This window comes from Lycorma delicatula, chromosome 1 (genome assembly GCF_047948215.1).
Source record: "Lycorma delicatula isolate Av1 chromosome 1, ASM4794821v1, whole genome shotgun sequence".
NCBI classification, from domain to species: domain Eukaryota; kingdom Metazoa; phylum Arthropoda; class Insecta; order Hemiptera; family Fulgoridae; genus Lycorma; species Lycorma delicatula.
Genome location: NC_134455.1, coordinates 244,225,472 through 244,238,695, shown reverse-complemented (window position 1 = coordinate 244,238,695; position 13,224 = coordinate 244,225,472). Strand labels below are relative to the sequence as shown.

At 32.0% G+C, this 13,224-nt stretch overlaps 1 protein-coding gene across 2 annotated transcripts in view; it reads right to left on the bottom strand.

The window, feature by feature from the left end:
- Window positions 1-13,224, bottom strand: part of LOC142329963 (uncharacterized) — an 87,595-nt gene that overhangs the window by 4,646 nt on the left and 69,725 nt on the right. Inside the window, exons 4-7 of one of the 2 annotated variants that reach the window (XM_075374953.1) lie at window positions 12,272-12,483; window positions 6,166-6,259; window positions 964-1,094; window positions 531-725 (exon numbers count right to left, since the gene is read on the bottom strand). In XM_075374953.1, the coding sequence (XP_075231068.1) occupies window positions 531-725; window positions 964-1,094; window positions 6,166-6,259; window positions 12,272-12,483 (632 nt within the window). The remainder of the gene's footprint in view (window positions 1-530; window positions 726-963; window positions 1,095-6,165; window positions 6,260-12,271; window positions 12,484-13,224) is intronic. The other variant, XM_075374960.1, reaches the window with a different exon arrangement.

Below are 13,224 nucleotides of genomic sequence, written 5' to 3'. Positions count from 1 at the left end.
TTTTACAAGTTTTATTTTACGTATGTAGACTTCTTACAATTTTTGATTATTACTAGGCTAGTTTTTATCATTTGAGAATAATATAGGAACCAAATTAAAAACTAATTTTAAAAGCTATCAATTTTATTACAAAAAAATTATCAAGCAGGAGGCTTCTTTTCAAATTAATCATAAAAATGAAAATAATAGTTAACAGATTTAATAATTTCAAAATTTATCTCAGTCAATTTTTGATGAACAGCAACCAAACAAAGACCGGTGACGGAAATTTAATTAACTTTTTCAAACTCTGTTGATATTTTACAATTATATATATTTTCTAGATATATACTTTGTCTTTCCCTCCTTCCTGCAATTCAAACTGGCATCCTCCATCATGAATTGGACTTCCCTGAAAGGGAGAGGATCAAATAAAAACGGAACTTCTAAACCAATTAGTTATTTCATCGCTTTTTTCCTATTTAATTCTATTTTTATGGATTAAAAACGTATACTATATTTTTTCATGAGCGATATTCCTACCCGATTACCTGTAATCAGCAGAATCTAATCCTAGTTGTTCAAAAAATGTTTCCAAATCAGGAGGTGTGCTAGGAGATGGAGGATCTGCATGAGTACTAAGCCTTGCATACCGACGACCAACATCAGACTTTGAACGAAGTATTGGACGCCAATTATATGTTTCTACTGCCTTTCCTGAAGTTCTCCAATCTGACTCATTATACCTGAGAAAAAATTAAAGCTTCTTTAACATAAAATACTCAAAGGAATTCTCATTTTTTAATGCAATGAGAAACAGCCAGCTAGAAAATGTATAAAGTGATTGTCATAGAATAATATTTATTTACAGCACTTAAGGTGTTTATGATAATTAAAAGGAAAATGCTCTCTCTGCCTAATAATTATCTCATTTCTGAATAATAAAATATTATATTTATTTTTTTCTAGCTGTTCATTTCTTACCTGTAATCAGTTCCACTAGTGGAGCCTCCATAACTGGCACTAGATTTGACAGGCGATCCGACAACCATAAAAGCAGAACTATGTTCTCCAGTGCTTTGACCATCACTGGAAAAGCTATCGCTTTCAGAACCCTGAATAATTAATAAAATATTAAATTAAATAAGATTTTCACAACAAAGCAATAGACAGTGATAGTAATTCTTAACACCATTTCTTTATTCTAATACAAATAGTAAAAGATAATTTTTAAAGTAAGAAAATTCAACAAACTGTTTACTGCCAAAAGGTCAACCATCATAACAATACTGTTTATGAACATTTAAGAATGTTTCACAACATATACAATGAACACTGACACTAAATGTTTAAAAATTTAAGTTCATGTTTGTTTATTAAACACTAAAATATTACACAAAGCTGCACTTGTAATAATTTCCTCAAATTCTCCTAACAGCTTAAATCAACAGTTTACAATTTAACATGTTCTGACGACAATAGTATTATTGTATCATCTAAAAAAACCCTTATCACATACAATTTTGCCACATTTTATTGCATAAAACATGAAATGTCATGTGAATTAAGCTATCAATACATTAGTAAGATTAATCAAATTTTCATTATTTATAAACCCTTGTAAACCATAAAGTTCTGCCCAAAGGCAGGTTTTCACATGGCCGCCCTCCATTCTGCTAGATTCTGTGCCATCTGTTTCATTTTATGGTAACTTCCTTCCCTTTTTATATTGCCCATCATTTTCATTCGTCTCTGACCGCTGGCTTTCCTCCCCGTTATAAATCCTTCCAATGCCGTCACCAACAGGCAGTCACATCTCACCCAGTGTCCCAACCAACTGCATTTTCTTCTTTTTATTATTTCAATCCTCCTCTATGAATCATGATACCTTGCCGTTGGTGAGGGGGCTTGAGTGCTCAGGGATACAGAGTAGCTGGACCGAAGGTGCAACCATATCGGAGAGGTATCTGTTGAGAGCCAGACTAAGGAATGATTCCTGAAAGAGGGCAGCAGCTCTTTCAGTAGTTGTTAGGGGCGTAAGTCACAATGACTTAAACGGCCATATCAACATCACTCAGTCCTCTGAGTACTGCGCAGCTGAAAGCAATGGAAAACTACAGCTGCTTTTTTTTCCAAGAAAATGTGGCTCTGCATTTTCAAAAGCAATAATGGAGGCGCCTTCCTTGGTAAAATATTCCGGAGGTAAAATAGTCCCCCGTTCGGATCTCCGGGTGGGGACTACTAAGGAAGGGGTCACCAGAAAAGTAAAAAATAACATTCTACGAGTCGGAGCGTGGAATGTTAGAAGCTTAAAAAAGGTTGGTAGGCTAGAGAATTTAAAAAGGGAAATGGATAGGGTAAACGTGGATATAGTAGGAATTAGTGAGGTTCGGTGGGAAGAGGAAGGCGACTTTTGGTCGGGTGACTTTAGAGTAATTAACTCAGCGTCAAATAATGGGCAGGCAGGAGTAGGTTTCGTGATGAACAAGAAAATAGGGAGGAGAGTGGAGTATTTCAAGCCGCATAGCGATAGAGTCATTGTAATAAGGATAAATTCAAAACCTAAACCGACAACGATTGTTAACGTCTATATGCCTACAAGCGCCCATGATGATGATGAGGTAGAATGTGTATACGAAGAGATTGATGAAGCAATTAAACACGTAAAAGGAGATGAAAATTTAATAATAGTTGGAGATTGGAATGCAAGCATTGGAAAAGGCAAGGAAGGAAATATAGTGGGTGAATACGGGCTGGGCAAAAGGAATGAAAGAGGGGACCGACTTATAGAGTTTTGCACGAAGTATAATTTAGTAATTGCCAACACCCAATTTAAAAATCATAATAGAAGAATATACACTTGGAAAAAGCCAGGCGATACTGCAAGGTATCAGATAGATTATATCATGGTTAAGCAAAGATTTAGAAATCAACTCGTGGACTGCAAAACTTACCCTGGAGCAGACATTGATAGCGACCATAATTTGGTGATAATGAAATGTAGATTGGGGTTTAAAAACCTGAAGAAAAGGTGTCAGATGAATCGGTGGAATTTAGAGAAGCTTGAGGAAGAGGAGGTAAAGAAGATTTTTGAGGAGGACATCGCAAGAGGTCTGAGTAAAAAAGATAAGATAGAAAATGTAGAAGAAGAATGGGAGAATGTTAAAAAGGAAATTCTTAAATCAGCAGAAGCAAACTTAGGCGGAATAAAGAGAACTGGTAGAAAACCTTGGGTTTCAGACGATATATTGCAGCTGATGGATGAACGTAGAAAATATAAGAATGCTAGTGATGAAGAAAGTAAAAGGAACTATCGGCAATTAAGAAATGCTATAAACAGGAAGTGCAAACTGGCAAAAGAAGAGTGGATTAAAGAAAAGTGTTCAGAAGTGGAAAGAGAAATGAACATTGGTAAAATAGACGGAGCATACAGGAAAGTTAAGGAAAATTTTGGGGTACATAAATTAAAATCTAATAATGTGTTAAACAAAGATGGTACACCTATATATAATACGAAAGGTAAAGTCGATAGATGGGTGGAATATATTGAAGAGTTATACGGAGGAAATGAATTAGAAAATGGTTTTATAGAGGAAGAAGAGGAAGTTGAGGAGGATGAAATGGGAGAAACAATACTGAGATCTGAATTTAAGAGAGCATTAAAAGATTTAAATGGCAGAAAGGCTACTGAGATCTGAATTTAAGAGAGCATTAAAAGATTTAAATGGCAGAAAGGCTACTGAGATCTGAATTTAAGAGAGCATTAAAAGATTTAAATGGCAGAAAGGCTCCTGGAATAGACGGAATACCTGTAGAATTACTGCGCAGTGCAGGGGAGGAGGCGTTTGATAGATTATACAAACTGGTGTGTAATATTTATGAAAAAGGGGAATTTCCGTCAGACTTCAAAAAAAGTGTTATAGTAATGATACCAAAGAAATCAGGGGCAGATAAATGTGAAGAATACAGAACAATTAGTTTAACTAGTCATGCATCAAAAATCTTAACTAGAATTCTATACAGAAGAATTGAGAGGAGAGTGGAGGAAGTGTTAGGAGAAGACCGATTTGGTTTCAGGAAAAGTATAGGGACAAGGGAAGCAATTTTAGGCCTCAGATTAATAGTAGAAGGAAGATTAAAGAAAAACAAACCAACATACTTGGCGTTTATAGACCTAGAAAAGGCATTCGATAACGTAGACTGGAATAAAATGTTCAGCATTTTAAAAAAATTAGGGTTCAAATACAGAGATAGAAGAACAATTGCTAACATGTACAGGAACCAAACAGCAACAGTAGCAATTGAAGAACATAAGAAAGAAGCCATAATAAGAAAGGGAGTCCGACAAGGATGTTCTCTATCTCCGTTACTTTTTAATCTTTACATGGAATTAGCAGTTAATGATGTTAAAGAACAATTTAGATTCGGAGTAACAGTACAAGGTGAAAAGATAAAGATGCTACGATTTGCTGATGATATAGTAATTCTAGCCGAGAATAAAAAGGATTTAGAAGAAACAATGAACAATAGATGAAGTCCTACGCAAGAACTATCGCATGAAAATAAACAAGAACAAAACAAAAGTAATGAAATGTAGTAGAAATAACAAAGATGGACCACTGAATGTGAAAATAGGAGGAGAAAAGATTATGGAGGTAGAAGAATTTTGTTATTTGGGAAGTAGAATTACTAAAGATGGACGAAGCACGAGCGATATAAAATGCCGAATAGCACAAGCTAAACGATCCTTCAGTAAGAAATATAAGTTGTTTACATCAAAAATTAATTTAAATGTCAGGAAAAGATTTTTGAAAGTGTATGTTTGCAGTGTCGCTTTATATGGAAGTGAAACTTGGACAATCGGAGTATCTGAGAAGAAAAGGTTAGAAGCTTTTGAAATGTGGTGCTATAGGAGAATGTTAAAAATCAGATGGGTGGATAAAGTGACAAATGAGGAGGTATTGCGGCAAATTGATGAAGAAAGAAGCATTTGGAAAAATATAGTTAAAAGAAGAGACAGACTTATAGGCCACATACTAAGGCACCCTGGAATAGTCGCTTTAATTTTGGAAGGACAGGTAGAAGGGAAAAATTGTGTAGGCAGGCCACGCTTGGAATATGTAAAACAAATTGTTAGGGATGTAGGATGTAGAGGGTATACTGAAATGAAACGACTAGCACTAAATAGGGAATCTTGGAGAGCTGCATCAAACCAGTCAAATGACTGAAGACAAAAAAAAATTATTTCAATAATTGCCCTCTCTTCTCCTAGTCTATAAAGCACCTCCTCATTCCGAACTCTCTCCATCCAGCTGCTCTTTTCCATCCTCCTCCAAATCCACATTTCAAAGGCCTCCACTTCTCTCCTATCCCTTCCTAATAGTCCAAGTCTCTGCCTCATAAAGGGCCATACTTCACACAAAACATTTTGCAAATTTGCAAAATGAAAACCATAAGGCTATTTATTTTTATTCATTAAAATAAATACAGACCCCTGTATTGATGAATACTGTTGATGATGAAGGATGCATTTTTACTGTATGTGAAATATATAAACCACCGTAACTGGTATCTGAATCCAGAATATTTTGGATGAAAGAGAACTATTGTGCAGCCAAAAGTATATATTAACAATTTGTTATTGTTTACAAATAAACAATGAATATAGTCAGCTCCCATTAAAAATTAAATGAACTTAAACTAAAATAAAATGTTTACATTAAAAATCATCTGGGTGATCAAAAAGAAACACGAGGAAGTCTAATACAAAAATTAAAAATTGAAGAATAAGTATGTTTAAGAAATAAATTAAGCTAATTTTTAAGGAACTCAGCAACAGTCTGCATTAAAAAATAAAATAATAAATTAAACAAACATAAACCTGCATGAATATAAAATCCAAAATAACTAAAGATATGAAAGTTGGACATCTTTACTAACTATTCATGATCTAGGATGGAGCCATAATAAATAGCCAAACCTGAATGAAGTTTTAATATTGGATGATCAAAATATTTATTAGCAGTACTGTTATATCATCTTAATTTATCTAATGAATTCAATGAAAATATTTTCTGTAAATAATTTAAATTATTCAAAGAATTTATTAATAAAGAGGTTTATATAATAATAAGGTTATTTATAAAGAATTTATTATCTTAAAAGAAGCTGAATGAAACCTTTTACCTCACTACTGCTGGAAATAGAAAGCTGTCGGCTGTGTGAAGAAGCAAGACTCATTGCATCACCAGATTTGCTTTTTGAAACGCTCTTTTCACTGCTAAACAAACGGAAAAAAATTATACAATTAAAATTGAAAATTCAAACAAAATTCACAAATTTCTAGCTAGACATGAAATAATCTGCATGACATTAATGCTTTGATTATATTTCTAGATGAAGAAAATAATTAATTCCTAGACTGTGCCAAGAATTAAATCTATAATACAACATCAGTAATTATCAAAAGCATACTGACCAGTAGGCAGACTGGCCAATCTGCTGTGAATTGTCAACATTTTTATTGAATTATCTGTATTAAATCACTGCAGTCAGTAGTGTTTATCAAAATAAGCAATAAAAACTTGTTATAAGAAATAATATGTTAAATATTTTATCATTGTGTGTAATTATTTATCAGTTTTTTTAATATATGGAGTGATTATGAGGAACGGAAAATAATTTGGGAACTGAATCCAGAGCTTGAAATATGGAATAAAGTTCATAAAAATGTTATGTCCAAAAATGCTTTAACAAGTTATGGCTAGCAAAAAATTGTGCTCATATTTCAGTTTCCTCAGTGAAATGAAGTCATACTGAAATTTTTAAGGCGTTATATAAGGGATAAACTTGATGGTTTCTTATGTTTATTGCATCTACCTTGGTTATCATGATATCTAATGTAAAACAGAAAAATTCACTGACAAACACATTTTTTTAGGCTTTAAAGTACAATAACTTTGTTAAATTACTAATAAATGCATAAATTTTACTATCAAGACTTGTAGAGAATTTAATTCTGAGAAAACTGATGTAGTAAAATCTATAAAAAAATACATTTTTATTACTAAAAATAAAGCAGAATCACACTAAATAGAAAAATTATGAATTTGTAAAAATTAAAAACAGCTACGTTTAGTACAATAAATTTAATGTTTAAAAAATTAAAATACTTTTACTTTGCTTATAAAAAAAAATACACTGGTTTATACTGTATTCATTTTCAATAAATGTTCAAAAATTCCATCACTGACATTGATGTAATTTTCAAATTGTTTCCATACATTTTCTGTCGCCAGTCTAATGATATCTTCACATTCCTTGATGAGGTTAACAGTATTGAAAATGCAAGCATTTCTGCTTGTATAGCTCACACATCATCTATCCCCATAAACAGTAATCTAAGGGAATAAAGTCATGCAATCTAGGTGGCTAATTTACCATCCCTCTACATCCAATCCATTTAACAGTAAATTTTTCTAAAAATTGTCTTATTTCATTTGTGAAATGTGTTCATGCTCCATCAAGGTGATAGTAAATTTCAATTCATTTTGCCAATGAGAAATTTTCAAGCACTGTAAGAAAATCGTTGTTTAAAAATTCCAGATAATTTCTTGCCATGACATGTTGTTCTAGTATGAAAGGGTCTATTAACTGGTTGTCAATCACACCACACCAAATGTTCACTGAAAATCGTTGCTGGAAATTTTATTCAACCACAGCACGTGGATTTTCTTCATACCACTTATGAGAATTCTGTCTGCTGTTTATCCCATTACAGGTAAGTCTTAAAAAATATACACAGAATTAAGTAGTAATTATTATTAATCCATTAACAAAACTGCAGCTGTCTGCCATGATTACCAAACTGGAGGACTTTCCGAGCACAGTAAGGATGTGTCCATGTCATGTCCTCCATACTGTACTTTGTGGAATGTTGAGTTGTGTAGTAACTCTTTGTGTGCTCTGTAGGACTAGGCTGTATAACCTAAAGAATGTTTTCCTTTTTATCACCAGGTTCTGGTTGACATTCAGGTGAAACATAAGCGCTGGGAAATGTACTATTCACATGAAAATTATTAAAAATTCTATGTAGTACTTTACAATTTGGAACTATTCCTAGATACCTATGTCAGTATTCTTTCACCAAAGCTGAGCATTTCCATCGCAAAAGCTATACATAAAAATCATATCACCATATTCTTGCGAGCAAAGAGTTGCAGCAATTTTTTAAAAAAAGTAGTTCAAATTGGCATTTCACTTTTTAAATTCAGATTCAATAAGAAAAATGTAGGTACAGTTTATTGTACAACAAACATAAAAACACTACATACTTGATTCTCAAAAGTAATTAAACACAATCAAAACTATGTCAAAAACATCTAAACCACATAACATTTATTGTTAACATGTAAACACAATTTTAGGATAAAAATAAGTAGTATTCAAATTAATTTCCAATTTTTTAGTTGCCAATCTAATTTTTCAAACATCTAAATTTATTGTACTAAAAACAGCTGTTTTTAATTTTTAGAATTTCATAAACATTTTTCACATTTTTCTGTTAAGTTTTATTTTTAATAATAGAAAAGTTGGTTTTGTTTTCATGAATTTTATTACGTCAATTTTCTCAGAATTATTTTGATAATAAAATTTATCCATTTATTAGCTATTTAACAAAGTTATTGTACTACAAACCTAAAAAAAGATGTGTTTTTAGTCACCAAATTTTACTGTTTTAGAATGGATATCATAAAAACTACATATATAATTTTAGCACCTGTTCTATTTGATTTTTCTTTAACCTTATGCAATGCCTTAAAAATTCCATTGTCTTATTTCACTGGGGGAACTAAAAGTAAGGCAACAATTTTGCCAGCCGTAGCTTGATAACAAGCGTTTTCAGACTTATGTTTGTTGAATGTTTTTTCAATCTCTAGAATCAATTCCCAAATTATTTCCCTTTCCTCCTGAATCACCCTGCATGTAACTATTTTATAATTTGTATTATATTACGAGGGTTATCTGAAACGTTTTGAGCCTAACATAGAAAGACATATTTTTTCTGTCAAATATGGTTTAATTTTTCAACAGTCTTTTTTCAAGTTGATACACTTTTTCCAGTGATACTCTAACTTCTTTAACTCTTCCAAATAATAGCTGGTGTCTTTTTCTACAAAATGGGCATTTATGTATGCAATAACTTTCTCGTCCAATGAAAATCTCTTTTTTCTCCAAGCGAAACTTTAAGGTTAGGAAATAAGAAAAAGTTGCTTGGGGCCAGATCTGGTAAATATGGTGAGTGGTCAACCAATTCAAAGTGCAATTCGTGAATATTAGTCATGGCGACCATCGAAGTTTGAGCAGGCACTCTATCCTTATGGAAAAGTACTTTCTTTTTCTTCAAATGTGGTCATTTTTTGCAATTTCTGCCTTCAGCTTGTCAAGTAATGATGGTAATACTGTCCCATTATTTAACCTTTTTGAAAATAATCGATAAAAATTCCGTAACTATCCCAAAAAAGAGTCGCCATCACCTTCCTGGCCAATGGAAACTGCCTTCGCCTTTTTTGGAGCAGGTTCACCTTTTGCAGAAAAGTATGTAGAAAAATTCCACATATATAGTAAATTATTTAAATATGTCCTAAATCCTACCCTATTAATGGACATCTGTATGTGCGTGGACTCCCTCTGCTGGGGACATGTTTACATGATCCAACATACTGTCCATCAAAAATAATCATGATTTTTTTCCCTTAAATGTTTATAAACAATAAATATGAAACAACACCAACAAATAAGAGCAAGAAGAAAGAATATGTTTACATGACTGAACATACTGCTCGTCAAAAAATCATACGATTTTTTCTTAAATGTTTATAAACAATATAACAATAGTAATAATAATTATAAAATAAATTAATAAATTTTACTACCGTAATTCATTCATTCAATATCTTAGCAGACCTTAAAACACAATTATTTTCTATAAAAATAAATCAATACTGAAAATACTATCAATTATCCATTTAGAATCACATATATGATTTTTTTTTTTTGGCCGTGTTACAATTAAACATACATATAGGCAAAACATGTGGCTCAAATCAGAAATGGTAAACAATAAGGGTCAAAATTAGAACAAACAATAATGGTCAAAATTAAGAAAAATTGTTAATCTATATATCCTCCTTAGCAATTTATTGATTTTGAAGCCAACTTATTTTTTGTTATTGTGTCAAGGAAGGTTAAGTTTCATTATTAAGATAATTTGTTTCGTAAATTGAATATAATATATGAATAATAAATCTGTTAATTTATACTTAAGCTTCTAGCTCTTCTATTGAGTGAATCTGCATATGGATATTATAGAATCTGATGAAAATGTTGAGAGTGAGCAATCTTTAAAAGATGCCTAAACCGATCTAAACAAAATTTAATTGGGAAGATTTGTTGATATCTTTTCGCTTTTCCTTGATCAATTTTCAACATTAAAAAAACTTTTTTACACAAGAGGTAATCAGTTTTGGACATCTAACAATCCCATTCTGAGATGCCGCCTGCCAGTGCAACCCGCCTGGAGGGCCTAGTACAAATATAATGAGATAATAATCATAAACAACTAAAATATCATATTTGATAACATGGTTTCCTTTAATTATATTTTATTCCACCAGAATTCACTATATTGTATACTGTTGACATTCAAACAGTCATGACTGTGTACTCACTTTAATTTTTGACTTATTATAATATTCTTAATGTCCTGGTGATGGTTTGAAAAACCAAAAGATCTTGAGAACATTTAACTTTTTTGCTTGTAAGGTGTTTAAAAAATGTTTAATATTTTTTTTCTTACTGTAATGATAAAACTCAGTTCATTTTGCAAGTGAACTGTTCCACTGATGAGCACCCATCACAGGAACAAACCCCAACACAGACTCCCTGCTTCACAATATGGGATCCCGGGTATAGCCTGTAGAGATGCAAGGCAGAGTACTATCTGTTACGTCAGGTTAAATCATGAGATGATCTCAGCAGACAAGAACTTATCCTAGGTTTGTAGGTTCAATTTTCCTGCATGCTCTAAGAAATATAGCCCAACACTAACCCCAGGAGTCAAAACCTCAATTAACTGACAGTGAACATTTTGATATTATTTTCACATTGCTGGGAGCTAACAACTTCCTGTGGTATTGAAAACTCTGGTCAGCTTTTGCATCCTTGACATACAATTACATACACATATGCTCCCCAAATTTTGTATCTTGTATAGAATTCCAGATAGGCCCATAATCTTAAGAACAAAGAATACTTATTACAAAACTATTTCTAGAAAGCAAGAGGGTTTTTATTATAGTAGTTGTAAAGTGCTCCTGAAGTTCTGATGCCTCCATTAGATCATTATGAAAGCTTTTAAAACTTGTGTCTAATGGTAGATGGTAAGTTTATGAACCACAGGCCAACCCAAGAAACTAGAAATGGGAAAAAGAACAAATAGATAGAAGACACACCATAGGGATAAACTTCAGACTTTTCTAAATTATTTTCAACGTTACTTTTTTGAAGAAATCTAAATTTATTTCAAGTAGTGTGATAATAAATGATATGCTTTTTTAATCTTAATGGATTTATGGTCATAAAATGATACTTTCATACTTGGACAAATCAGAAGTCAGTCGTTACTATTTACTACACAGAATTCATGTTATCCTGAATTCTAAAAACAAAAGTTTCATGTTGTGAGTTACAAGGATGAGATGTGAAGTATACACTGCACTGTGATCATCTGAGAGATTACATTTTTGTTAAACAAAAGTAGATGAGGTGTTGGAAGGCACATGCCATCAATATCAGTGTCAATCCCAGTAACAAAAGCTGTTGGGTGAATTTTATTCAGTTCCCTTCAGTAACTATTTACGTAGTCTGAATTCTGATTACTCACTAGAAGTGATCCCAGGTAATTGCTGTCTAAAGCGTTTTCTATTATTCAACTTTTTTCAAACATTTAACACGTAAATTAGAGGATGTATATAGTTATCTTCATAAATTAATTTTATTTATCACTGGAGTGTATTTTATATTCTTGGGTACTAATAACAATAAATGACTAAATTAAATGATATAATACAAACTACATACAATAAACTCTTTTCTGGTTTGAAGCTCATCTGTGTAAATCTCACGAGTTATAAACAGTACATTGGATACAGACAATGAAACTGAAATGTTGGGATTATTGCCAAGCAATAAAACAGGTAAATAATGCGCTATAACAATTTATGGCAATTACCTAGTATTGTAAGTAGTATATTCATAGGAAGGTGGATCACTATGATCACTGTTCTCGCTTGATGATGATATACTTGTATGAAGATCAGGCAATGATTTATGGTGTACAGGGCATCGATTCTGATCTAAAATTATTTTCTCTCCAGCATGTGAACTGCAACGACTGTAACTTCGAATTGGAAACTGTACATTTTCCTGGGTGTGAATACCATCCTAAACAAGCACAAATAAGATTTGATATATCATTACTAATAACTACAACTGCAAGTTTTAGAACACTTCAAGAGATTATCCTTGAACTAACAATTATTGCACAAGAAGAATCAAAAGAGCTACAAAACTTAATAACAATATAAAACATATTTAAAATTGAAATAAACAAAAATTAAATAAAAAATTGCTTATAATATTAATTCCTACTCATCCTATTAAGATAGCATCATAAACGTTTCAGGCACAATATCTATGTGTTATGTCTTCCTGCAATTCAACAAACAAGAGATAAATATTAAAAATGAAAAAAACATGACTGTTGAAAAAACTATTGCTGACAAACACAGCTCTTTTGTTTCGGTTCTATTGTGATTTTATATTAACCAGCAAATACCTAGTTGGAATTTTGAAAATCAGACAATTTTTTACAGGGATATAAGAGCACTCCCACTGCATCTCCCAAAACAGTGCACTAGGGGTACCCTGTTTGTTACCATTTAATGGTGATGATCGATTTAACCTTGTATGAAGTACTCGCATCACCTCACCACTCTCTAGCTTCACATGCAGTCCCCACGGGAAGCTCATTATAATTAAACATAAATTTTTTTAATTTATTTAAAATTATTTTATTTTATTTAAAATAAATTTAATTCTCTTACTTTTGCAATTTTATTCATTCGATTGATTTGAATCATTCAATTCAAACACAGCTAACACAGTAACAGAGGCTCACATTTC